Here is a 25,784-nt window from a genome sequence, read left to right on the forward strand (position 1 = left end):
TAACAGTTCGTATGAAAAATAATACAATAATAAATAATGATACAAGATTAAACTCTGTTTCACATACAACTGTATGCCTACTTTTGCCCATCCTGTATGATCTCTTTTCATCCTTACTTTAAATGCTGTTGCTTAAGAACTATTTTAAAGTGGAGACAATTTAGCTCTATAGAGTTTCCCTGAAGAAAAGCTGATAGTCCAACCACTGAGGGTTTTCTTTTGTGGTGCTACTCCTTAGATAGCTTTTTAATGTGGTGCCCTCTGTTGCATGTGTAACACTCTTGAGTCTGAAACAATACCCTTCACTCTACTCTTTACCTGACTCTCACTTGACTTCACAAAATCAGCTCAGATTTCATTTCTTTCAGGAAGCACTCCCTGTCCCTGTTCAGGTTGGACTTCCCTTCTATGAATTTATTTATCTGCTTCCTTTTTTCTAGGCTGTCATGACTCAGACCCTGTATAAGCTTTATGCAGTATCTATGGCATTATATAGGTGCTCTTTAAATGCGCTTGAGTGGATGAATTAATCTGTAGATGAATATTCTGTTTTGATTTGTTTGAGTTTCATGAGAATTCTGGAGGGATATAGATATAAGCAACAGTACAATAGTTGGGTCAGAATTATCCTGTTTTCATTTGTAGCAATAAATAAAGAGATGCCATCATAGCTTTTCATCTGCTCTCAGGAATGGCCAAGATAACAGTGGTTGGAGGCTTGGGGCATTTCCATAGGGGAATCCAGTGCTTACATGAAACTACCTGGCAGACCTTTGAATTCCAGGGTTCCTCGTTCCTTTTCGCATCTGACTTTAGCTGACACACCCATCTTGGCAGGTTTGCTTGACCTCAAAGGGCTGACGTGCGTATTTCCTAGATTCCTATTCAGGGTGTTCTGTACCACCAGGTGGAGCATGAGGCCGCAAGTGAGGGCAGTGCTGGTTCCTGTTCACGGCTGTCAGTGGTGAAGGCACTAAAATGGGCAGATCTTATGCATCACACTGAGGATTTGGACTTTATCCTTTAGGGGAACTCCATATCTGTTTTCAGATGACAGATCTAAGTTTAGTGGGTGGAGTGAGCTGTCCAGGCTGTGGGAGGCTGGATCAGATGAGATAGGCACCCTGAGGAGAGATTTTACTCTCAGAAAGGGTAATATTTGGTAACTAATGTAGTGGGTGAGGGAGAAAAAGAATAGGTGAGAGTTTTCAAACTCGAAAATTCAGGAAGGAGGAAAGAAGACAATGAATTTGTTGAGATGTTTTTGAGGTGTCAAGTGGATTAGTATAGAGGAGCCTAGGTTTCAGGTGAAAGGTCTGGAAATTGCTCCTTACCAGGTATGAGGTAAATTTGTAAGTGTAAAACACAGATAAAACAAGAAGTTAATGGATGACAAATGATAATAAATTCATAGAAAAACCAGAATAATCTATAACAATATGTTGTTAATTGTTTTTTTCTGAGTGTAGAAGTTGCAAGGGATTTGGTTTTCTTCCTGTTTTTGGCATATTTCACATTTTATAGTTAATATTAATCAGGAAATATAGAGAATTGAATAATATGACAGAATAAACCAGAGGGCTTGGCCAAAAGAACGTTAGACAGATGTAAAGTTCTATAATCAATAGAAGAGAAAATACTTTCTGTACCTCTCTACTTCCACATCTATATTACCTACCTGATCAAAGGACAAAATAATATTTTTACTTTTAAATTAGATTCATCTGTGCTTCATGTAAGCCTTGAGTTCAGTTAATTTGCTGGAATGGTTCCAGATCCCAGAGAAGAAACTAGATCACTCTTTGATTGTAAAAGGAACAGCCAAGTGGAAGAGATGCACCGGGCAAGGCACACAGAGCTTCCGTGCCCTCTTCAGGCTGCTGCTCTCCCTGCATCTCCAGGTGTTCACCAGCCTGGAAGCTCTCTGAATTCCAGCCTCCTGATTTTTATGGAGGCTTCATTACACAGTCACAGTTGATTAAATCATCGGCCACTGGGGATTGATTCAACCTCTAGCCCCTTTTCCTTTCCCTTCCCTGGAGGTCAGGAGTTGGGACTGGAAGTTCAACTGTCTCATCATGGTTGGTTCTGTTGGCCACCGGCTGCCATCTCTAGGTACTTTCTGTAGGTCATATCATTTAAATAACAAAAGACAGCTTCATTCTCAATGCTAAGGAAATTCCAAGGGTTTTGGGAGCTGTGAGTCAGAAATTATGGATGAAGACCAAATATGTATTTATTATAAATCACAATATCGCAATTTCCTGTCACTTTCTTTGTTTCCTACAGCAAGTTCAGAAAGCCAAAGCTATGACATTTTGATAAATTAATTCCCAAACATATAAGCAGGTCAAGCCACAGATAAGAATTATAATAGTGTTTTTCTTCTATTCAAAAATAATGATCATTCTGGTACTTTAGAGTGTGAATCACAGAATACAGGATTAAAATGGACTCATGTGGAAAGAGAATATCAAGAATCTACTTAATATATTCCTTAATCAAATAGCATGTAAAGACTTGAGGGATTTGGGTGTAAAATAAATTGAAAGTATTAGGATGGAAATAATTAGGCTGTGCTTCTTGGGCCATTAAGGAAGTTAGAGTACTGTTTAAATTAAGTGTAAAAACCTAGGTGGTGAAAAAGACAAACTTGCTGAGACCCCCCCCCCAAAATGTATAACAATGTTGCAGAAGGAATGCACTTGATAGGAGAGAAGATGACAGATAAGGGAGGCTTGTATGAAGGATCTACAAATCCATGGTGGTCTTGGTAAACAGGTGCAAACAGTAGGAATGGAAGCAGTAATCAAACCTAAGGAGAATGCTCTCATGAGCTGAAACTCATACCTGACTGTAGAAAGCAAAAGAGCTCACCACATTTAGACTGAATTAAGGGGGAAAGTCAGCACTCCGATAAATTGTGGCAAATGTTTGTAGGTAAAGGATAAATGGGAAAAAAAATCTTAACGTACAAAGGAGCAAGGAAGAGAGTTGGCACAGACTTCTTCATAGGAGTGAACACATAAGGAATGAAGTGAAAGTCGGTTTTTAGGCTCATGGACAGCAGGACATTCTCAGACATACAAGGTTTCAGGAACCATACCTTTTGTGTCACACCTTTCCTGAAACAAAGTTTCTGAGAGGGAGAGATACTCCTTTTTAATGGAGACACATGTCAGAAATCCAGGCCTGAAGAATAAAAAAGTGATTTTGTAAAAGAATTGGTGGTGAACATTGCAAATTAAGATAAAATTAAAAATACATAACATTGTAAATATGGTTTAAGCATGAATATAAGAAGACAAAATTTTCCTCAGCTTTATTGAGATATAACTGATACAACATTGTGTAATTTAGGCTTACAACTTGTTGGTTTGATCCATGTTTGTGTGTGTGTATTGCAAAGTGGTTACTACCATAGCTTTAGCTAACACCTCCACTACATAATTACCATTTATTTTATGTGGTGAGAACATTTAAGATCTACTCTCTTAGCAACTTTCAAGTGTATATTACAGTGTTATTAACTATGATCACCACGCTTGGACATTAGATTCCTTAGGACTTACTCATCTTATACCTGGAAGTTTGTACCCTTTGGCAAACATCTCCCCAGTTCTCCCATCCTCAGCCCCTGGCTGTGATTGCAGTAGCTTTCACTCAGGGGACACTTTTTCCTTGTCCTGTCACAGCTCCACACTCTCATTAACAAAGTATACTATAATTGATTTTTGTCATAGCTGGAACAAGAAGTATAGCCACTAAACCAAGCTGCTATGTTATACTACAAGCTGGAGCTCAGAATCTAGTTCCATTATAGTCATAGTGGTCTGCATTATACAAGTCTCATTTCCTAATTAATCTGTTGTGTTATATCACATTTGAGAAATCTCACTATAAAAGAAATGGTCAGATGTGGTTTGGGCTGAGGTGAGAACAACAGATTAGACAAAATATGTGGTCATTTATTTTTCAGCATAAGTCATTTTGAAAAATTAAATGAGAACTGAACCAGGGAAGGTGCAAAAGAAAAACACTCTTACTTCATTGACGGTGGGGGAGTAATGTGGTCAGATCTTTTTGGAAGGTGCACCAGTATTCCAAAAGTTACTCTTAAAGTGCTAAACAATAACATTGCAGTCAGGCCAGTAATTTGAGATATATGCATCATGGATAAAGAAGATGGTATTTCTTAAGCAAATATAAGTTCAATGTTTCCTTCAAAGACATTCATGACTTTATTTTTTACTGTTAAATTTTGAATCCGTCTGTGTTGATTCGTGAGAGATCTATTTTTCTCCAAATATTAACAATATTTACCCAGCATCATTTAATAATAATCCTTAAGGTTTTCTGAGCCCTTAGTTCTCACATCATGAAGTGCTTTACCTGATAAGAATTGTCTTATATAATCCCTACATTATCTCTGTGGGGGTCCAGTAGGCACCCCCATTTTACACACTGGGAAACCGTCTTTGAATAAGTGAATTTTCTTGCCTAAGGTCCCTTGGTAAGTCAGGGACAGGCCAGGACTCTCATTTATTCTGTCTGATGCCAGAGGCCTCCCCTCTCACATGAAGCTACGTGACATTTGTAGGAAAAGCCAGCTTTTTCTTGCTGATTTATAAAAGCATTTTATTTTACATTAAACTTTTAGTTCTGATTTTTAGTTATTTCATCACAATGTTTTAATTGCTCTTCCTCTATCATTTGCTTTAACATAAATGCAGTGTTCCTACCCTCGTTTCTTTTTAAAAATAATTTTAGATACTTTCATGTATTTATGTTTCTATATAAACCTGGTTACCAATTTGACATATTTCCATTCTCCAAATTTAAAAAAAATGTTGGATTTGAATTGCATTTTATTTAAACTAATTTGAAGAGAAAATGAAATATTTATAAAAATGAGATACTCTATTTAGGAACATTATACCTCCCTTTATTCAGGCTTCCATTTATATACTTCAGTAAACCTTTTAAATATTTTTTATATATATCTTGCTATTATCTTGCTATATTTATTCATAGATATTTTCTAGTTTGATAACACTATACCTGGGACTTTTCCAAATACATTTCTACCATGAGCATAAAAGATTATTATATCTAGCTATCTTACTGAACAATGTGGTTATTTCTGGATTTTTTTATTTTTATGATGTTCATTCTTTAGGGTGACACTTTACCTGCTAATAATCAAATTTTTATTTCTTTTCAGTACTTAAAACTTCTTTATCAGTTGCTTTGAATAGAGATTCTAGAACAAAGTTGAATATACACCATGATAGTGGGAATTCTTGTATTTATATTGGTTAGTGTTTTACTTTTAACATTTGCTTTTGGTTTCTGATATAAAGGCTTATTTCAATTTACACGGGTATGCTTTAGGAGAGTTTAGACTGGTGCTTCGTTTCTCAGGAGACCATTGATGAGCAAGCTGATACCTCGAACACCTTCTTCACAGGTGTCGCCTTGCTGTCCTGTGAAAGGTGGCCTCCAGTGAACGGCAGGGATTCTCTCCTGGTGCTTGGGGTTTCCAGACCATCTCCATTATGTTTGTAATGTTTCTGCTTTCATCTCCTTCACAAAGTTTATTTTCATGACCTTAAATACTTGTGGTTTAGCCCTGTATCACATTCGATTAGCCTTTTTGTTGTAATATAGTGGAGTGGGAGATATTCTGCCCATTAGCCTTAAGAGCTTTGCTGGAATTGCTGTCAGGCACTTGTCTTGCACAGAACCACAGGAATGAAAGGACTGGGGTGGAGGTCACACGGAGCCTAGGGTATCCCTCCCACTGCACACCCTGCAGTCTTTCTTCTGTAAAGTTGGGGTAGGGGCCTCACTTAGGGCCTGTAACAGGCTACATTTAGGTAATTCATGAGCTACTGCGCCCTGGAAGTGACATCATGAAGTCACGCAGTTTTTATTCTTAATGGGAAATGGCTTTTGATATATACCTCTTAGGGTTCACTTTTTCAAAAGCATATTTCTAATATCAAAGAATAACTAAAAATTCCTCACTGTGTTAAGGAAGTTCACTCTTGTTGTGTAACAGATTTTTAAATTTTGTTCTTTTTAAAAATATAATAATGATTGTTTAATTCTATTAAGTGATTTTTGGCATGTATCAAAGTGATGAGATATGATTTTTCTCCTTTAAACAATTTATAATCACGTATCATATTAGTACTATATCATTCCTGTGTTTCTGGAATGAAAGCTTTTTGTTTTATCGTTTATAATTCTTTTAATACTCTATTCAAATTGCTATTAACTTATGTTGACAACATTATTATTAGTAATAATAGCATTTGTTAAGCACTTTGTTAAGCACTGTCTGTAATCCAAACTCTGAGATAAACACTGTGTCCCTCATCTCATTTTGAACATTATGAGATAGTTCTTTATTTCACAGTTAAGGGAACGGAGGCACAAAGATTTCAAGTACCTTGCTAACATCTCACCACTGTGAGAATGTGTCAGGGTTGCTAGTTGAACCCAACTCATTAGACCCCAAAATCAAATTGTAATCAGAATGATGTTTGGTGCCCTGGTTGGAGTGGCTCAGTGGGTTGAGTGCTGACCTGCAAACCAAAAGGTTGTGGGTTCGATTTCCAGTCAGGGCACATGCCTGTGTTGTGGGCCAGGCCCCCAGTAGAGGTCATGGGAGAGGCAGCTGGTGGCTATTTCTCTCCCTTCCCTTCTCTCTAAAAGTAAATAAAATCTTTTTTTTAAAAGAATGATGTTTGGTGATGTAAAGGAGAGGATACGTGACCTGATTTTATGGTTAATATCATTAAACCGTCATAGCCAAATACATAATTTCCTAGTATACGGGATATGCCTGTCATTGGAAACAGAGTCTCCTATTTATAAATCAGGGTGCCCCCTTCTTAGAAAGACCTAGAGAGACAGACAAGGTTTGCCTCTCTAATTATCCCTCATTTGGTTACCATGGAAACCATCATCTTTCTTTAGGCAAGGTGTTGAGGGCCTTTTGCCATCAGCCTCGTGTACCCCAATCAGACAGTTTTATGATAGAGATGGAAGGAAGGGAGAGTTGATTCTTCAAGGAGAGTAAGGCAGAAAGGAGACACGTACCCACACCAAGTAAGTATAAGGCCAGTGCAGAATTGGTCCTAATATAATTTGAAAACCTGATAATTTTCAAAATATGTGCTTGGTCCAATAGTTGATCACAAAAAGAAAGGCTACATACTGTCTTTTCTGTCCTTCCTACATCTATGGAGAGAATATAGAATCAAGATCAAGGGAATTCACAGTGTCTTGTTTCTGTTTGCAAGTACACGATGAATAATGTCCATTGTCCTGACTTCACTCGGTCCCCAGTGGCCTGTGACAGGAGCCAGGTGCTCAGGTTTAAATGACATGAGTGTTGTTTCATTCCTACCAGTTTTTCTCAGAACCAGAACATCTGACCAGTGCTGCATTTAATACCCCTGTCCTCCACCCCAGGTCACTCACACATCCAAGATCATGACTTGAATTCTCAAATATTTCCTTTTTGAATCTGAACCTGTCTTCCCACGTTCTCCATCTGTGGCAGGCAGCGTAATGCCACCCTTACAAAAAAAAAAAAGTAGATGTCCTAATCTCCAAAACCTATTATGTTACACAGCAAAGGCAAATAGTTATAGATGGAATTAAGGAGAGCATCCTGGATTACCCAGGTGTGCTCATTGTAAACACAGGGTTCTTTTGGGGTTTTTTTTTTTTTTTTTTTTTTTTTCCTTCTCTTTTATTGATTCTAGAGAAAGGGGAAGAGAGGGAGAGAAACATCAATGTGAGAGAGAAACATTGATCAGCCTCCTGCACACACCCGGACTGGGACCGAACCTACAACCCAGGCAGGTGCCCTGACTGGGAATCGAACCAGCAACTTTTCAGTTTGCAGGATGATGCCCAGCCGACAGAGCCGCACCAGCCAGGGCTACACATGGGATTCTTAAAAATGAAAGAGGGTGACAGGAGAAAGAGAAATGGAGAAATGACTGAGAGAGGACTTGGCTTGGCATGGCTGGCTTTGCAGATAAAGGAAGGGATGTTGAGCAAGGAATGTAGCCTGCTTCTAGGAGTTGGAAAAGGAAACTGATCTTTCCCTAGAGCCTCCAGAAGGATCTGCCTGCCGACACTGTGATTTTAGCCCAGTGACACCCATGTCGAACTTGGAAAGTACAGAACTAAGATGATAAATTTGTGTTTATTTTTCATTTTGAGCCCACTGAATTTGTGCTAAGCTGTTAAACTAGCAATAGGAAACTAATACATCATGCCACTCTCTTAACTCCAGCACTGAGGTGCCCCTCCCTCACCACTGCTCTAGCTGCAGCTGCCCTGCTTGCGTCTCATAAACCCCACAGTTAGCCATTATAGCAGGGTATTTGCTTATTCCTTACATGGTCTGTCACCATGGTGTCAATACCCCACCCTTGAGTGACCCCTTACTGCTGCTGTTTTCAATATTCAGATTACTGAAACCTTATCTTTGCCATAGTAACTCTTCCAAATTACACAACCCCTCAAGCACCCCCAATCCTGTCTGTACCCCGTTACATTTTAGCAAAGGACCATATCCCTACTTTACTGATAAGGTTAATACTATCTGTCTTGAGATCCCTATACTTTTGTCCTCAGGAACTCTCTGTGACCTCCCAGTTATCCATTTCCAGGTTTCCATCTTTCAACCTCTGTGCTGCATTTGACTGTGTCAAAACAACCTTTCAACTTCTTTTCCATGGCGTCTATGACATTACACTCATTCTCCTATCCTTTCATTTCAACCCTACCTCCACCCCCCCCCCCATCAGCCACACTTCTTTTTACTCTCTGTACCTAAGCCTACCTTTGGTTGGGTTCTCAACCCTTAGATCGCCTCTTAAAATGTATTCCTCTGGCAGTTGTAACCTCATTCAAGACCTCACGGATCACCACTGCAAAGGATTCTTTCACATAAGTCTCCATGCCCCCAGAATATACCTGAACATCAAGTTCTTTTAGCTCCAATGCACAGAGAGACATACTCTTTTAGGAAACTTGCACCTAGGACTCAGATGCAGGAGCTAAGAACCTTGTGTTCCTGGCCCTCTTCTGGGTTGGAAAGGGAGGGGGCAGGACTTGTGGGCAGGGCACCAGATCCACTGGGGTTGAGGTCAACACAGGTCGCCGCGCCCCATTTTAGCTTGCACCTCCAGAAGTTATGGGAAATGAAACAGGCTAGGCTAAAGGGCCTATATTGCATTCCTCTAGGGTATTTGTCAATTTTATAGGACTTCCGTATTGGATTGAGAAAAACTGGCTCTAAAGACTTTTCAGAGGTGGGGCAGGTAGAAGGCTCAGTTGCTTTGCTGTGACTGGCTTCTGAGGAGCACCTGGCCAGCTTTCCCCTCTGGCAGCACCTACTTTTGCATCATTTGCTTCAGGTTCCAGTAAGCAGGGGGAGGATCAGAATTTGAATATGAAGGGCCTGAGGAAGCCTGAAGCTGGAGGTAAGGCGTCAATATGCGTCATTGGGAAATAGTTCCATTCTGGGTGTGGTCGTGAGCCTTCTAGTTCCATCCTGGGTGTGGCCGTGGGCCCTCTAGTTCCATCCTGGGCGTGGTCATGGGGCCTCTAGTTTCATCCCAGGGATGGTTATGGGTCTTCTAATTTCAACCTGGGGGTAGACATAGGTCCTCTTAGTTTCATCCTGTGTCCTCCAGTTTCATCCTGGGGGATGATCATGGGTCCCCTAGTTCCATTCTGGAGCATGGTCATAGGCCTTCATCTGAAACATGAGACCTCCATCCAGAAGTGCAGCAGAGTAGCCCTTTCCTGAGGCAGCTTGGGTCTCTCCCTAGCTCTCTCCAGTGCTGTATGGACTATGTACTGCAGAACCTGGCTAGGTCACTTATTGAGAACTATTGTTGGCTCTCTTTAAAATTTACTACAAAAATTATTTAGGAGCCCTGACTGGTGTGGCTCAGTGGCTTGTGTGTCATCCTATAAACCAAAAGGTTGCCAGTTTGATTCCCAGTAGGCTCATGCCTGGGTTGCGGCCAGGTTCCTGGTTGGGGGCTTGTGAGAAGCAACTGATCGAATGTTACTGTCACACATCCATGTTTCCTCTCCCTCTCTTTCTCCCTTACCCCCTTGCTAAAAATAAATAAATAAAATCTTTAAAAGATATTTAGGAAGTAATATGAAACCTTACCTTGTGCTATAATGATATGAAGACAATTAAAGTGGTCCTTAGAATGTGCCAATTACTTCTCTTGCTTTCTATATTAAGTCAGCTGTAAAACATGGTATTCTGTTTGTGGCTTTGATTCATATGATTTTCCTGGTGTGATATTCTGCAAGTGAAAATGTTGCTCACTGTCAATCTTATTGGGCTTATTGATTTATATTGGGAAGTTTATTCAGGCGTATATCCCGGGTATCTTATTAAGGCACCAGAGATTTAAAGATAGGTACATCATGTTCCGTACCCCAAGAATTTCAAAATCTTAAGACTCTGAAAGGAAGGATTTTATTTTTTTCTCTTAGTAATATTACCAAGTTTGACGTTTTTCTGGCCTACAGACCTGTACCGAAGGAAAATCATTTTTGTACTAATTCTGGTGTACATGAAGTTTATTTTAGAAGGTTCAGCTAGCACTTCTTTGTCTTCTGCAGCTGAGCAGTATGGAAACTCTCATGTTTTGGTGGCTTAAAGCAGTGTTCCCTTTGGGACCAGAGGTAATTATGCACAGCTAATGAAAGGGCAAAGGGGTGTGGGGGGTGAAGCTGCCACCAGTGGGAAGAGGAAGTTTAGGCTCTAGAAATAGGAAGCACCTACAAAAGCATATGAAGAGACTCTTCTGAAAGCAAGAAGACCGAAAGTGACAGTTATTTATGGTGACAATGAGAAAGACAGAAGTGTGGGACACAGAGAGTGGCACTGAGGAATTAAACCGAGTGACCATTTAGATCCCTATGATCTGAGTTTTTGATTAGGCTGTGTTAGACCCTCCCAGCCTACAGAATGGGGAGATCTGAAAGTCTAGAAAACACAGTCAATAGTCTAATCTTTCTGGAGTAATTTAGATGTGGCCACATGAGGGAAGGCAGGTCGTTTTTTTACCATCTAGAGGGATTTTTACAGTCTCTGGATCTATGAATGGACCTGATTGAACATACCAATGAGTAATAAAGGGGTCTCATGGCAGCGTCTATTACTTTTTTCTTGGCTTTTAATTTTAAGTAACATAAAGGAAACATTTAAAAGGCAGATAGATCTCATGTGAATGAACTATTTTCATGTTTTTGTGTTACCTTCCAGTTCTTATCCAGTGCCTCCATGTCTGTCCTGTAGGTGATTGGCGTGGGGGATTGTAGGACCTCGGTTGTAGGGGCTGAATTAATCACACTTCTCAGTTCGTGGAATGTCATCCCCAGTCTGAGCTGGGCTCCTTGTTATTTATTCATTAATTCCCTTGTATCCTCACCCCTAATCTCATTTCTTTCTCCATCCCACACCATTCTCTTGTGTTCAGAGTGTATAGACTTTTATTTTGATGTGGCCTTGAGAAATGTGTATAGTTGTTTTGTGTACATCTTCTTTACATATACATAATGATACTGCTCTATACATCCCATTCTGTTTCTCTTGGTGTAAACATGTTGCAGTGTATACTTCTGGCTTGTTATTTCTAATCACTGCCTAGAATTCTAGAGTACATCTACTACATTTTCTTACCCTTCAGTTCTTCATGCCACAGATGATGCTGGTGTGGACAGTCTCAAGCAGGTCACTTTATGATATACGTAAAGTGTAGACATTTGGGAGAGGACATATAACTATGAGTTAGACTGAATCGTACGAGCTATATATACTTGATTTGCTGGAATAGCTGTACAGGTTATATTCCTAGTAGTAATTCACATCTCTGCAAACACTAGAATTATCCAACTTTCTGATTTCTGCTATGCTAATAGTTGTAAAATGAAACCTCACCTTAATTTGCATTTTTTCTGATCACATACAAGTTAGAGCATCTTTTTGTAATAAATTATACTTTATATTTTTTTCACTTAAATTTTTATCCATTGAGATATGTCTCTCTGGTTTTCAATATCTGGGATGATTATATTAAGATGTATTTAATCATGACATTTAGGTTGAATCATAAGCAGTTGCCAAACTATTAGATTGAGTAGTTTTGCTCTATAGAAACAGCATTTTTTCTCTTTTGAATTTTTCCTTAGGATAAATTCCTAAAAGAAGGAATGTCAAAAAAATGGACATTTTATGGTTACTGTTAATCATTAAAAAATTGCTTTCTAGAAATGATGTCATTTCTATCATGACTGTACTAGTTTTGCTCTTAACTTCATTATTAAACATTATCATTTAAACTATTACTTTTATAACTATAAACATTACCTTGTTGTTATTTGTACTATTTTATTACAGTTAACATTTATTCAAATGTTCATTGATGAATAGTATGTTTTTTAGAAGCAGAGTCTATTTGCGCCCTTAGTTTATTTTATTTTGGTGTCTTTTTTCCATTTGAGAGTGAGTTTTAATGTACTATAGATTACCCTATCCTCAATTCTTAAAATTAAATTATTCATTTACATATATTTTTATTCTTCAGATGACAATCAAAACAAAACACAGGATAAAAAAGAGAAGAAGATGGTGGTTCAGAAGCCCCATGGTACTGTGGAATACACTGTAAGTATAAACAGGAAGTTTAAATGTTTATTAATACTGTGAGACTTACATAATGTTTCTCCTGACACAGGCTGCCCCTTAGCTGTGCTCCTCGTAAATCCCTAGGAAATAATAAGGCTCCCTAAGGCCTGCTCTAAGTCATTCTCTTCCCTCCACGTTTTCTCCCTGGGCAATCTCATGTAAACCTGTGATTTGAATTACCTATGATATGACAGTGACAACCAATTTGAGGTCTCCATCCCAGAAATGCTTTCTGAATTCCAGAACCATAGATTCAGTCAGCGCATCTACTTAGACCTTCATTCTTGGTCTATTTTAAAGAAGCAATGACTTCATCATCCATACCTTTCTACAAGCCAGAACCTATCCTCACATCTTTCCATTACTCTCGGTGTTCACCCTTCCCTTTTGTAATCACCCGGCAAGTCTAGGCCAGATCTCTTTTCATTTTATTTCCTCATAGATTCATGTTCCTTTACATGATTTATCTCAGTTTAATATTGACTCAGTAGTGTGATTATTACTTGAATGTCTATCTTGTGCCTCAATCCATACATCCATGAATAGACACTGGACCCTTTGTGGCCACTGGTGTTGCATTGCTGGTGCTTGCAGGGTGCAGACTTGGTTACTGAATCAGTAGCTGAGTACTGCTGTGCAGGTGTTCATTGCTGCACCTCCACATTATGTGGCATGTGCTCCTCGCTCTCACTGCACCATGGGCTCCTGGGAAGCAGGAGCTGTGTCTGTTCACCCTAGGCCTGGCATAACGTGGAACACTGCATTCTAGATCTGTTTTAACTCGTGTTGAAGTAGCATTGTTGAGGAGTGTTCTGACTTCTAAGAAGAAATTAAGTGCCGTTGCCATTGCCTGGTTGTGTTCTCCTCGTGTGTATTTATATTCCACTGATTATTTGTGTGCATACCAGTCTCTATATAAGGCAGGCAGCAAGACCCACTCCCGTCCTGGTGGTTCTTGGAGTGGTAAATCTTCTCCAGCTTCGTTAGAGTCTCAGGGAAAAGCTCTTACACATTTTTTAATAGTGCTTTGTGAACATCTCTAAACATCTTTCTGTGCTGGGTAGGCCTCGTCCTTTGCAGAAAGGATTTGAGGTGATTATACAAGGGGGCACCCAAAGCACTGGAATTTATTAAGAAACCGTATTTATCCTTACATGTTTAAACTTCAGTTACCTTCAAAGTACTCTCCATTTGATGCAGCACACCTATTGAGGCATTTTTTTTTTTCCAGGGCTCAAAACAGTGTTTGAACTCATTGATTCTGAAGCCTTTTAGTGCTTCCGCTGTTTTTTGTTTCACCTCTTCCACATTGGCAAAATGTTTCCCTTTGAGGACTTTCTTCATCCAGGGAAACAAAAACAGTCGCTCAGGGTGAGATCAGGTAAATTGGGAGGGTAGGGTATAGGGATCATGCCATTTTGGTCAAAAACTGCTGAACACTCAGGGCGGTGTGGGCAGGTGCTCTCATAAATCACCTATCATGAAATGGGCAAACACGGTGAAAGAGTGAAAGAGTCTTAAAAAAAATTCACTGAAGCTGAACGCAGCCTCTCACAACAATGCCAGCTGGTACACTGATACAGATGGGTTCCTAGAACACTCACTTAGTGGGAAAGCCTGCACTACAAGGGGCCCACCCTCCAGAAGATAATTATGGGTTTTTGGGGTCCCCCCTCATAGACCTCACATTACCACTGTTATTGGTCCCATAACACTTAGCACAGTGCCTTACCTCATAGTAGGTACTCATTAACTGCTGGAATATTTGTCATTAATGACAGTCTAAAGCTATTTGTACATCTACAAGCCCTGCCCAAGAAATGAGAAATGTTGTTTGCTAGGAGATGCTTCATGTAGCATATATTGAACAATGCAGTGAGAGTAAAAGTCAGCTCCCAAATTCATTCATATCAACAGGTGGGCAAATTAGTAATGCCCACCTGTTTTATGTTAAGATTAGTTTTACTCGGCAAGTTATTTTGTGTACTTTATTGGAAATAAAAAGTGATTCATAACTCTGTGTTTAGAGAACCATGCTTATAATGAGATTGCTTATAATACTCCTGAGCTGTAGATAGTCAAACATTCTGACAAACTTCAAACATTTAACAATATCAGAATCCCTCTCAGGGTCTGTAACTTGGTTCTCTATGTATGTCTTATCCTTGTGTCAAACTCTAGGTTGATAAAATTTCTCCTTTCCTTAACTCTCTATACACAGTATCTTCTACAAGTTTTTTAATAAAAACATGAAGTGAATTTATGGATGACTTCCTATGAAATAAGTGCTGTCAGGCAGAAATTATGATTATCACTATTTGATGGATGAAGAAACTGAGACCCAGAGAAGTTAAGCACATGACCCAAGGTCATACAGCTAGCAAGTGGAAGATCTGGAATTCAGAGCCAACAGTTTGGTTCTAGTCTGTACTCTCAATCTGTGTCTTGTACTGACTCTAAATTCTGAAAACTCCTGGATTTGAATATACAGGAGTGGGCAAAAGTAACTGTATAGTTATACTACAAATAAATAAAACAATAATTAATAAATAATAATATAAGAATGAACTCTGTGTTTCACTTACAACTAGACCTACTTTTGCCCATCCCATATTATGTAAATAATATTGGAAAAATATATATTTAAATTGTTTTCATTTTTAGTGGAGATAATGTCGCTCAGATTAGAGGTTGGAGCATATATTGTTAAGTTTCCAATGACCTTTGAAAATAATGTATTTATATCCTAACTTCTTCCAGGACTGCTCTAATTTTGGTGTAACCTGTAACTATGAACTTGGTTAGCCTGAGACAGTTCATCTAGTTGGTGGGTTTTTGATATTGAAGGCAGTGGTGAATTTAATTCTTTTTACTAGTTCACAGTCTCCTGCAGCCATCTCAAATCTCCACCTAATTCAAGACTGACTTGGTGGAGATAGTTCTGTTTATCGGGACAGCCCCCAGTCTGGACCTTGAGCTGTAAATGGGAACTTCTCCGTAATGTTCAGCAATGTGACCTCCCACTAACAAGTTCCATTCAGTGATCCTGGCCAGGGAGTGAGTCTCTCCTGGGATACTGAGCTAACCAGAGGCATCCTACTTCTTTCTGGGAGAAGTTTTTTACTGTGAAATTTCACATCTTCTCACTGTCCTCTTTACTTCTGTTACCTCTGTTAGAAAGAAAAGAAGTGTTATACACGTGCAATATAGATCACAAGTTTTATAGATTCATAGAATAACACCGATTTGGCTGACCATAGGAAGTTGTAATTTTTTACTGTGATTTATTTATTATTTTTTCATTTCATTTCATTTTATTTTACTTTATTTTTCTGTTGTTGACACTATTTCAGATGTCCCCATGACCTCCTTTCCTTTGCTACCTCCACCTATTTCCTCCCCCAGCTGCCCTCTGGCTGTTACCACACTGTTGTCTTTGTCTGTAGGTTATGCATATATGTTCCTTAGCTAATTCTTTCATGTTCTTTCATCCAGCCATTCCCACCTTCCCACACACAAGGAAGTTGTCATTTTTAATGACAGTGAACGATTATTGGTAACTAACCTAGATTTCTTTCAGCTTTTGACTGTATTCATTTATCAAATCTTTACCTTCTCTGTGTCAAGCACTGTGGTTGAAAATGGCCATTAACAGGTCACCATCCAGTGGTCTTAGTGCAGTGAAGAGACAGGCAAGTAGACAGAAAAATGCAGATAAAGTAAGTAGTCCTATTTCCCCTATGGGTGGTACTGTGTGTGTGCTTTATTCCTTTTCTTCTTACAGTTTGTATTATGCCTCATGGACCTCTACTCCATATACCAAAGTTTTACCAGAGTAAGTTTAGAAATCTGTTAGTGAACAGTGAAATTGAAGATAAAGGAGGTCAGAAAATGAATAACCTTTAAAACTTTTTCTCTTAAGAATTGGGAATGTATTCACTCTTTTTCATAACACATCTAGATGTATTTATTACTTTTTTATTCATTCTTATCACAAATAGATTAGGGTTTTTTATCAACAGGAATTTGTTTTGTTTTGCTTTGCTTTATATATTGAATCTTGTTTGTTGGATTATTTCTAGGCTGGAAGCCAGGACACTCTAAACTCCATAGCACTAAAGTTTAACATCACTCCCAATAAATTAGTGGAACTAAATAAACTTTTCACACATACTATTGTTCCAGGCCAGGTAATGATTTTCTTCTTTCATAATGATTTTCTTGTTTCATGTTACTTTAGAAATTTTACATTTATATTTTATTGCCATTTTTAGTGCCTCATTATTAGTGTCACAAAAATATCATCAATGATAGTGTGTGTTGGTTCAGTCTTTCCTCTCCTTTGGGTCCAAGAATTATGAAAGCAGTAGCACTTATGAACTGTTCAGAGATGAATGCTTTGCAAATGAGTAACATAGTTTACTTAACTATTATTAGTTTATGTTGATGTTTTCTTGGGCATTAAGAAAAGGAAAATTACTATGACCATTTTCCTTGCAGAATATCACACAGATATTCTTAGACTTTAATTTAAAATTGCAAGCTTTAGTTTAGTCTACTCCTCGGGTACATTATGGCCATTGTTTTATTTTAAATTAGACAGAATTTTTTTGTCATTTTCATTTCGATTTGATACTATTTTGACAAAATTAATTCAGACAAAGGCAGAGAGACATTCAGCAGAAACATCAAGAAAAGGCCACAGAAATGTTTTTGAGGATTTTGGTGCTCTTCTGTTAAACTGAATGAAGTTGGCAAATTGTACAATTTTGCCACTCTGCTTAATCCAGCAAAAACTTTTATTATTTTCTACATGATAAGATATTCTTGTATTTCTATTTGGAAAGTACATTTAGACATTAAATGTATGTGACCCAGTCATTGGTGGATCCGAGCTGAGGCCTTCATTGGACCCACTTGCTTCATATGGCCTGTGCAGAATGCTCACCCACCTTGCTCCCCACTTTTGTGAGCTTCTGCAGTGTCTGCAGGTGTGTTCAGTACCCTTAGCACTGCACATGATCGTATTGCTTCATATTGTTTTGTGCATCAGTCTAGGAGACCTCAGGTTGCTTATGAATTCCATGAAATTCAGCTAGGTCTTAGTCATGCACCTCACGTGATACTGTACAGATAGTAACTGCTGTAAGTGTTAATTAGGGTTTGCCTGATTCTTGATACTCACCTCACTTTTCTTTCCCATTTTCAGGTACTTTTTGTGCCAGATGCCAACTTTCCTTCCAGTACCTTAATGTTATCGTCATCCAGTCCTGGTGCTACTGTCTCTGCTTCATCATCAGATGCAGAATATGATAAACTGCCGGTATATATGTCATTTATGCAGTGTAGTTCATATTTATATATAAACTTACAGAATATATTTTGTAACAGAATTCTACATGTTCTTTATCACAAGATTTCATCTTAAATTTTCCCCAAATGAATGGGGTTAAGTGTAATTTGTCATTAGATGAGATATTGTATTTTATCCAAAAGAAACCTGTTCACCCCTAAGGTCTCAAAGGCAAAAACACATGCCTTGTTTATATGAAAGTAAGGAGTTAAATTCTCACCAAGATTGGTAGTTTATTTGTACTACGTTTATTGCTTTGTCTTAAGAAATTGAACCATGAGTCAATTATGAATTCTTTTATTTAGATTATTTTCTAAAGACATTTGATGAACCATTTTGAGGGGTTCATACATAGGTACTTTTAAAAATATCTCAGTTTGATTTAGATACTTATTGTTATATATGTGATGTTTTTGAATGGCAAAAGGTGTTTTCCTTATTTATGTTTAAGATAAATAGAAATGGGTTATTTACAGGGAACTATGTGACTTGATTTATGTAAATCTGTTTTGAAAAATTGCTTCTATTTGATTTTGGAAACTTTTGCTTTCTAAAGGATGCTGACTTAGCAAGAAAGGCCATAAAACCCATTGAAAGAGTCTTATCATCTACTTCTGAAGAAGATGAGCCGGGTGTGGTAAAATTTTTAAAAATGAATTGTCGATACTTCACCGATGGAAAGGTATATGTCAGTGTAATTTGTTTCCTTTTCATGGAATCTGTGGGAAACTAAACTAGGTTTCAAATTACTGAAGGCAGGCTACACTAAATTATCTCACCCAAGACTTTGAGCATAAGATTCCACAAGTGAATGCCTGGCATTTTTACTTATTGAGGGGAATGTGATCACTGAGTGGAAATGTGTTTCTTTGTGACCCTAGATTTATCATATTCAGTTCTTGGCCTGTAAATTGTTAGGAAGGCAGTGTAGTATATGTTTAACACAAATGCTGAAGTCAGACTTGCTGAATTTAAATCCAAACTCTGCCATCCATTAGCTCTGAGACCATGGGCAAGGTATTTAACTTCCCTAAGCTTCCATTTTCCTCATCTATAAAATGGAAACAGTAATAAATTTTGACTAGTGGGATATTGTAATTAAAAGGGAAAATTCATGTTAACAGCTTAGTACCTAGCCTGGAAAATGTGAATTCTCAACTCTTTTGCTGCTGAAGATGCTGATATTAAAATGTCTGCTGTTGTGTGTTTAGTGTTTTGGTTGTTGGTGTTTTTTTCAAAGAACAAATCCAACTTTTAGTGAGCCTGTGAAGAAGGAATTATGTTGATGATATAAAGCGAATTCCTGTTCTCATAGTGCAGAAAATAAAAATGCATTTTTGATATTGACATAACTTTTTGAATCAAGAACAAGTAATGCTTGAGATACAGAATGTTTAAAAAGATTATCACTGAAGTCATTAAGAGTAGAAAATATTGACCTTAATGGAGCCATCTGTATCCTGCTGTCTCTGGTAGATAATACCCTTGTGGGCATCAAGGTCTATAATATGAACTGACCAAGCTTTGGCCTTTTAAGTTCCCACCAAACAGCTTGTTTTTGCTTCTAATTTCCATAGTTCAGCCATATTCACTTCTACAAAAACTTTATATTCCTATTTGTGTCAAATTTTCCTGGATGCAGGCCTTCTAAACATGTTAGAGAGAACTGTTAGAACTGTTCTTTGGCTCCATGACTCAGAGACAGCTGCTCTCTTAGCATGGGCCCATACCCTTGTCAGACACGCGGTGAGTATATGCTGAGTGAATTGTAAAGCACCCGGTTCTCAATCAGGAAAGCATCTGGGACAGCCCTTCTCATTTTACAGACAGGAATTGGGGAATCTGAGACTTCTGTGTGTAACCCAAGATCCCAGCACAGTTATACTATTGTAGCAGCTGTGCCAGAAGCAGGTTCACTTGATTGCCACAGTGAGTCCAGTCTGTTTTCTCTGTGTCATCACACCGTACCCAGCTCTGTATTTCTTCGGCCTGATTTTCCAGCCCTTTTAAAGGGGATGTGGTTATTATGTAGGATACTGGGGTTCACCAGAATCAGTGGAATGACAGCATTAAAGCTCCCGTGGTGGTTGCATTCTGCCTGTAGTAATTCTGTCCTGTTCATTTGTCCTACAGGGTGTGGTTGGAGGTGTCATGATTGTCACTCCTAACAACATCATGTTTGACCCTCACAAGTCTGACCCCCTGGTCATTGAAAATGGATGTGAGGAGTATGGCCTCATTTGCCCCATGGAAGAGGTGGTTTCCATTGCCCTTTACAATGACATTTCCCACATGAAGATCAAAGATGCCTTGCCATCGTAAGAGACGTTTCTTGTTTATTTGAAAAAAAGGGGGGGGGGGATTCTTGGGATAATTAAATGCAATTAAAAAGTAAGAACCTTGGCCAGGAGCAAGAGATTGTGTGGAGATGAATTTGAAGCTGGAAGATTTGTGCACTAAATTTAAGAAAGTATAAGAATGAGAGGAAATGGAAATGATAAAGTCAGTGGTAGGAAAGGGGTAGGAAAGGGTTGAACATACAACAATGAACCAAAAAAAGCAAACAAGCAAGCGTGCAGAAATAGTATTTGGCTTATTTTTTTTGAAAAGCAATTCATGTTCTTAATGAATTTAGGAAAGAAGAAATGAAGTTTCTCTGAAAGAATTTTAGTGTGTTTCTCTCAGTTTAATTGTTAAGCAGAGTTATGTTCTTTATTCAAATTCTGGGGTAGGCGGTCTTCCCCACTCATGTCGTCCCTCCGTCCTGCATAGGACTGGGCAGCAGCCACCATCCCTGTAGCCAGACTACCTGAAGTGGAGTGAAGAGGGCATTATACTGGTTTGTTTTATCTCTGAAATGTGGATGAATATTACCTGTGTCCTGATTAGTTTTGCTTTGTAAAACTGAGGATTAGTTTGTTTTTAGAAAAAGGAATCTCCCATGAAGAAAGAAAAAGAGGGTTTTAAGAAAGCTCAGGGAGTCGATTCACTTGTAGGGATAATTTGATTCTTTCTGTCATTTTGTCAGTGTGTCTGTTTTTGTGTATGTATACACTGGCAGTAAAAGTCTTTAGAAACCCCCTTAGTGATAGGAAGGTAGTGAGGCAAAGCTGTGGGTCCTAACTGTGCAAAGGGAAACTGGTCCTTGGGACTCCTGAGGAGAAGGAAAGGTAACTAGGGAATTAACCCGAACACAAAGTTCTTAGGGGTTTATGCCAGTGGGTTCCCCTGGACCCTTACAGTCCAAAGCATCTGATCTACTCAGTCCTCACCCAACTCCAAACCACTGAAGCTGCCCCCAAACACTGGTACTGAGGTAGTTTCCAAATTCTTTTGGAAGTGAGGGGTTTAGGAGGTAGTCCTGCATAATGATTAGGGCTGGAGCCACACTTCATGGGTTTCCCCAGTTCTGCCACTTAGGGCTTCATGACCAGCATGAGCTCATCTCAAGCCTCAGTTTTCTCATCGTAAAATAGGATTAATAGTACTATTCAGCTTATATAGGGCTTTTGTAAGAACTAGGTGCATTGATATACCAAAACTGTTAGAAAATAGCCTGACATCTAATAAGTGCAGGCTGTCATATCTGAAACTCTTTTCATTGTGCCGTGGAAGTCTTGTTATTCTTGCGGATTGAGGCTTCTAATGCACGTTGTATCAAGACGAGTGGGTTGTAGGCCCTACCCTTGAGGAGCCTGCAGTCTGCTGAGTACAACAGACAGGTGAACAGAAGTAGTCATTCAGTGAGACTGTACACATAGACGTGTCCACAGCACTCTGTGAGAACCATGTGAAGGAGTGTCCTTTTGCCTTGGAATCTCACATGGAGGCAGAATAGAGGCAGTGAGGAATTCATTTTGGAAAGAAAGAATGGACATTCTTTCTTGTGACAAGAGGAAAGAAGATAATAGGTAAAGATAGAGTTGAGGGTAACAGTGGATGGTTAGGCAAATGAGGATATTTCTTGCCTGGTGACAACTTCTATTGTAATAATACTATTACACATCTTCAGCTTAGGATATTAAGTATTTTTTTAGTAATAGGAAGGGAAGGCACACCTTTACAGAAAGATTTCTCTCATTGTGAGATTGTGTTTAATGATCTGAGATACAGGCTAATGAAATAGCTGGGAGAGACAGAAGAGTTAAGAATTGACTGCTAACATGCTGAAATAATTTCAGAGCGGTGCACTGATTCCTGTCTTGGATGCAGGTATATAAAGGCTTTTCAGTCTAACAACATATGCACCAATGAGCAAAATAGATTGTATGAGAGCAATCAATGTGAAATGACCTTAGGATTATTGACTTCAGAATTCCTTCCTTCACTTGTTTAAAAGTCTAAAATAGCTTAAAATTTTATTATTACTAAAAATCGTATGGTAAAACAAGAACTATAAATTATCTAGCTGCAATGTGCAGATTGTCTGTGTGTGTGTGTAAAATCTCTTCATCCTCACCTTCAGGCTTTGTATTTTTTGTGTAGGACATTTTATAATTCCAGCTGCCACAGAGAATAGGAAAGGAACAACTGAAAGGATTATTGATCATCATTAGAGTTGGCTGACACGACTCCGTGCTTTGCCCCAGTGGTGCTTGGCATCTGCAGTGCAGAAAAAGCAGATGGCTAAATTAATCTCAGCTTGGATTAGAAAGAAGAACGAGAGGGGAGGGGTAGACAAGAAGGTAGTGCAGGAGGCTGATTAGAGTGCAGTCAAATGTGTTCTTTCTGGGGGTCTGGCTAAGTAGATAAGGAAGCGATGAGAAAGGGGTTTGGATGTTCATGGAAGAAGGTTTTGCTTATTAACCAAGTATGTGAAGAGCTAGGTTTCTTCATTGCAGGACTTCTTATAGCCTTTAATGCCACGTTAAATTTTGGGTCCTAAAATGGAAATTATGCCACATTACACTAATTCATTTGACTGTAGGAGTGAAGCACCTGTAACATCCGAGTGCCAGTGTCGGGCAGCACGTGGTGTGCAGGCTCCTACAGGGCAGCAACACTGTCACAGTTACTGTTCAGCGTGTGGTACTTAGGGACGCAGTGAATGCTTATGGAAGTGAAGTGAATTTATGGATGAAAGTGGCTTTTTAAAGCATTTGTTAGAGCCTAACAATTATGTAGGCTTTTGTTTTCTGTTGGAAAAAGCATGGATGTTCTGTGCAAGTGGTTTCTAAAATAACCGGGGAGACATTACTGTAACTTGAGAACTTCCTGGTCCTCGTAAAGTATTACCTGAATATGATCTAGCCTTTTTAGAAAATAGAAGTATTTCTGAAATCTGAAAATTTATTTTTAAAAGGGGTTTTTATATCTCCGTGTTTTAACCCTGTGTAAATGCTAAGGTAAGTGAAGACATGGGTTACTCAAGATATTTCCAGTCATAGTCTAAAATGTATGTTTTTTGACCATTTACTTTAAATTTTGAAGAACATGTTTAAACAATATTTCTGTATGACTCAAATCTGGGTAGTAAGGAAAAATGAATTGACTACAGCCAATTAATTGCCCATTGCCATAAAGTAAAATGATATTGTTATAAAACAAAAAGAGTTACCAAATTTAAATTTAAATTAAGTTTTATAAGAGCTTATTTGATTTACAACTCTGTAAATTTTAAAGTTATAAAATGGAACATGCAGTATATATCCACAATAATAGTGGAAGCTGCTTCTTTCACCTTGGGAATAGAAGGATGTCTGTTATTGGAAAAATTAGGGTTCAGGGCCAGTCACTTTATGGAACAGTTAAATGTGTAGCTACTCAATCAATGAGCCATTCAGATTTAATGTAGGTGGTTTATGTACTATATTATAAAAAGGAAAACCATTCCATATTTAAGGAATTTTAGTCACAGTACTGAGACATTTCCTCTCCTTTGTCTTTTCCTTCATGAAAATCAGAAACATTATTTCATCATTAAAAGCTGGTAGGGACATCTCCATGTTCATAAATGACTTCAGGCACCGTTCATGTCTTCTAGCAGGATATGCTACTTCCATGGTTCTTTGTTTTGCCACTCCTTCTAGTTGATTTATGTTTCATTTTGAAGTTAATTTTTTTAATTTCATTTTCTTACTCTGAAATCATTTAAACATTAATTTAAGTTGTGGTATATTTATGTTTTGGTTTTTGGCTAGGTTTTGTTTTGGTTTTTGCTTTTCCTCCATTTTGTTTTTGGTTTTGTTTTTAACATTCCATGTGCACCCACCATTTTTCCCTCAACAGTGACCTACCTCAGGATCTTTGTCCTCTGTACAGGCCTGGAGAATGGGAAGACCTGGCTTCAGAAAAGGATATCAACCCGTTTAGTAAGTTCAAATCTCTCAGCAAGGATAAACGGCAGCAGAATGGAGAGAGAGGCATCATTTCAGATTCCAAATCAATAAGAGCTTTAGAGGAACCAATAGAACACACACCTATGAAGCCCTCAGACAGCTTGGTGTCAGGAGAGTTAAAGCGCCTGGAATCCTCTGTGGAGGCAACTCATGAATATACCACAGTGACCGAGGTCAGCAGGGGACCTCCTGACACTTATACTGCATTTAAATCTATAACCAAAGAAAAATCCCTTTTAGGAGGAGAAGATGACTTTGTTGACTTGGAAGAACTTCCTTCTCAAAATGATAGTGGAATGGACAAAAGAGACACCTCAAAGGAGTGCCTTTCTCTTGACCCAGAAGAGCAAAAGAAGGCTAGGTCACAAGTGATCAGTTCTGCTAAGGAAACGCAGGTCCAGCCAGCCCTGAACTCTTCAAGAACAGAGAGTGATGCTGAACTGAAGGGAGCCCTAGATTTAGAAACCTGTGAGAAGCAAGATAAAATGCTAGAGGTGGACAAGCAGTCTGATTCTCCAGAAAGCCAGGTGGAAAACACACTGAATATACATGAAGATCTAGATAAAGTTAAGCTTATCGAATACTATCTGAATAAGAACAAAGAAGGATCACAGTTATCTGATAACTTGCAGAAGGCAGAATTAAGTGATGACAAAAGTATTGAGCCATTGGGAATAGATATCACCCTTAGTAGTTCTCTTCCCCAGGCCGGTGAGCCCCCAAGTGAGGGCAATAAAGACCCAGATAAAAACTGGGTGAAAGAGAAAGCACCCCATCCACTGCAATTGGGCTCTTCTATAGAAGAAAATATGAGTCAAGAGTCTCTAGGCAACTCTTTGGAATCTACTCTGGACAATAGCTGCCAAGGCACACAAGTGGATAATAAATCTGAAATCCAGTTGTGGCTGTTAAAGAGAATTCAAGTACCCATTGAAGGTAAGCCACTTTGCATTAATGTCTTTATATTCTGTTATATAGTTGCCTTTCTTTTTTCTTTTTTAAGATTTTATTTTTAGAGAGGAGAAGAAGGGAAAAGGGAGAGAAACATCAGTTTGTGGTTGCCTCTCACATGCCCCCAGCTAGGGACCTGGCCTGCAACCCAGGCATGTACCCTGACTGGGAATCGAACCAGCGACCCTTTGGTTCACAGGCTGGCGCTCAGTCCACTGAGCCACACCAGCCAGGGCATATAGTTGCCTGCCTTCAACGTGCATATGCAGTAACACAAGTACTACAGTCACTTGAGAACAATGTTTTCTCAATTGAGAATTCTGCCTGATACATTAATAATTGGAAAAAATTAGTAATATATGGTATCTAATTTGAAACTTTAAGTATGACA

General features: G+C 38.7%; 1 protein-coding gene across 3 annotated transcripts in view; it reads left to right on the forward strand.

Annotated features, from left to right (window-relative positions):
• Positions 1-25,784, forward strand: part of NCOA7 (nuclear receptor coactivator 7) — a 129,896-nt gene that overhangs the window by 63,874 nt on the left and 40,238 nt on the right. For 2 of the 3 annotated variants that reach the window (XM_090279816.1, XM_090279817.1), the window contains 6 exons: positions 12,651-12,730; positions 16,834-16,941; positions 17,961-18,074; positions 18,661-18,786; positions 20,238-20,422; positions 24,333-25,378. In XM_090279816.1, the coding sequence (XP_090135942.1) occupies positions 12,651-12,730; positions 16,834-16,941; positions 17,961-18,074; positions 18,661-18,786; positions 20,238-20,422; positions 24,333-25,378 (1,659 nt within the window). The remainder of the gene's footprint in view (positions 1-12,650; positions 12,731-16,833; positions 16,942-17,960; positions 18,075-18,660; positions 18,787-20,237; positions 20,423-24,332; positions 25,379-25,784) is intronic. The other variant, XM_090279818.1, reaches the window with a different exon arrangement.

The sequence above is a fragment of the Furipterus horrens genome, unplaced genomic scaffold (assembly GCF_987537825.1).
Source record: "Furipterus horrens unplaced genomic scaffold, mFurHor1.1.pri manual_scaffold_6, whole genome shotgun sequence".
In the NCBI taxonomy this organism is placed as follows: domain Eukaryota; kingdom Metazoa; phylum Chordata; class Mammalia; order Chiroptera; family Furipteridae; genus Furipterus; species Furipterus horrens.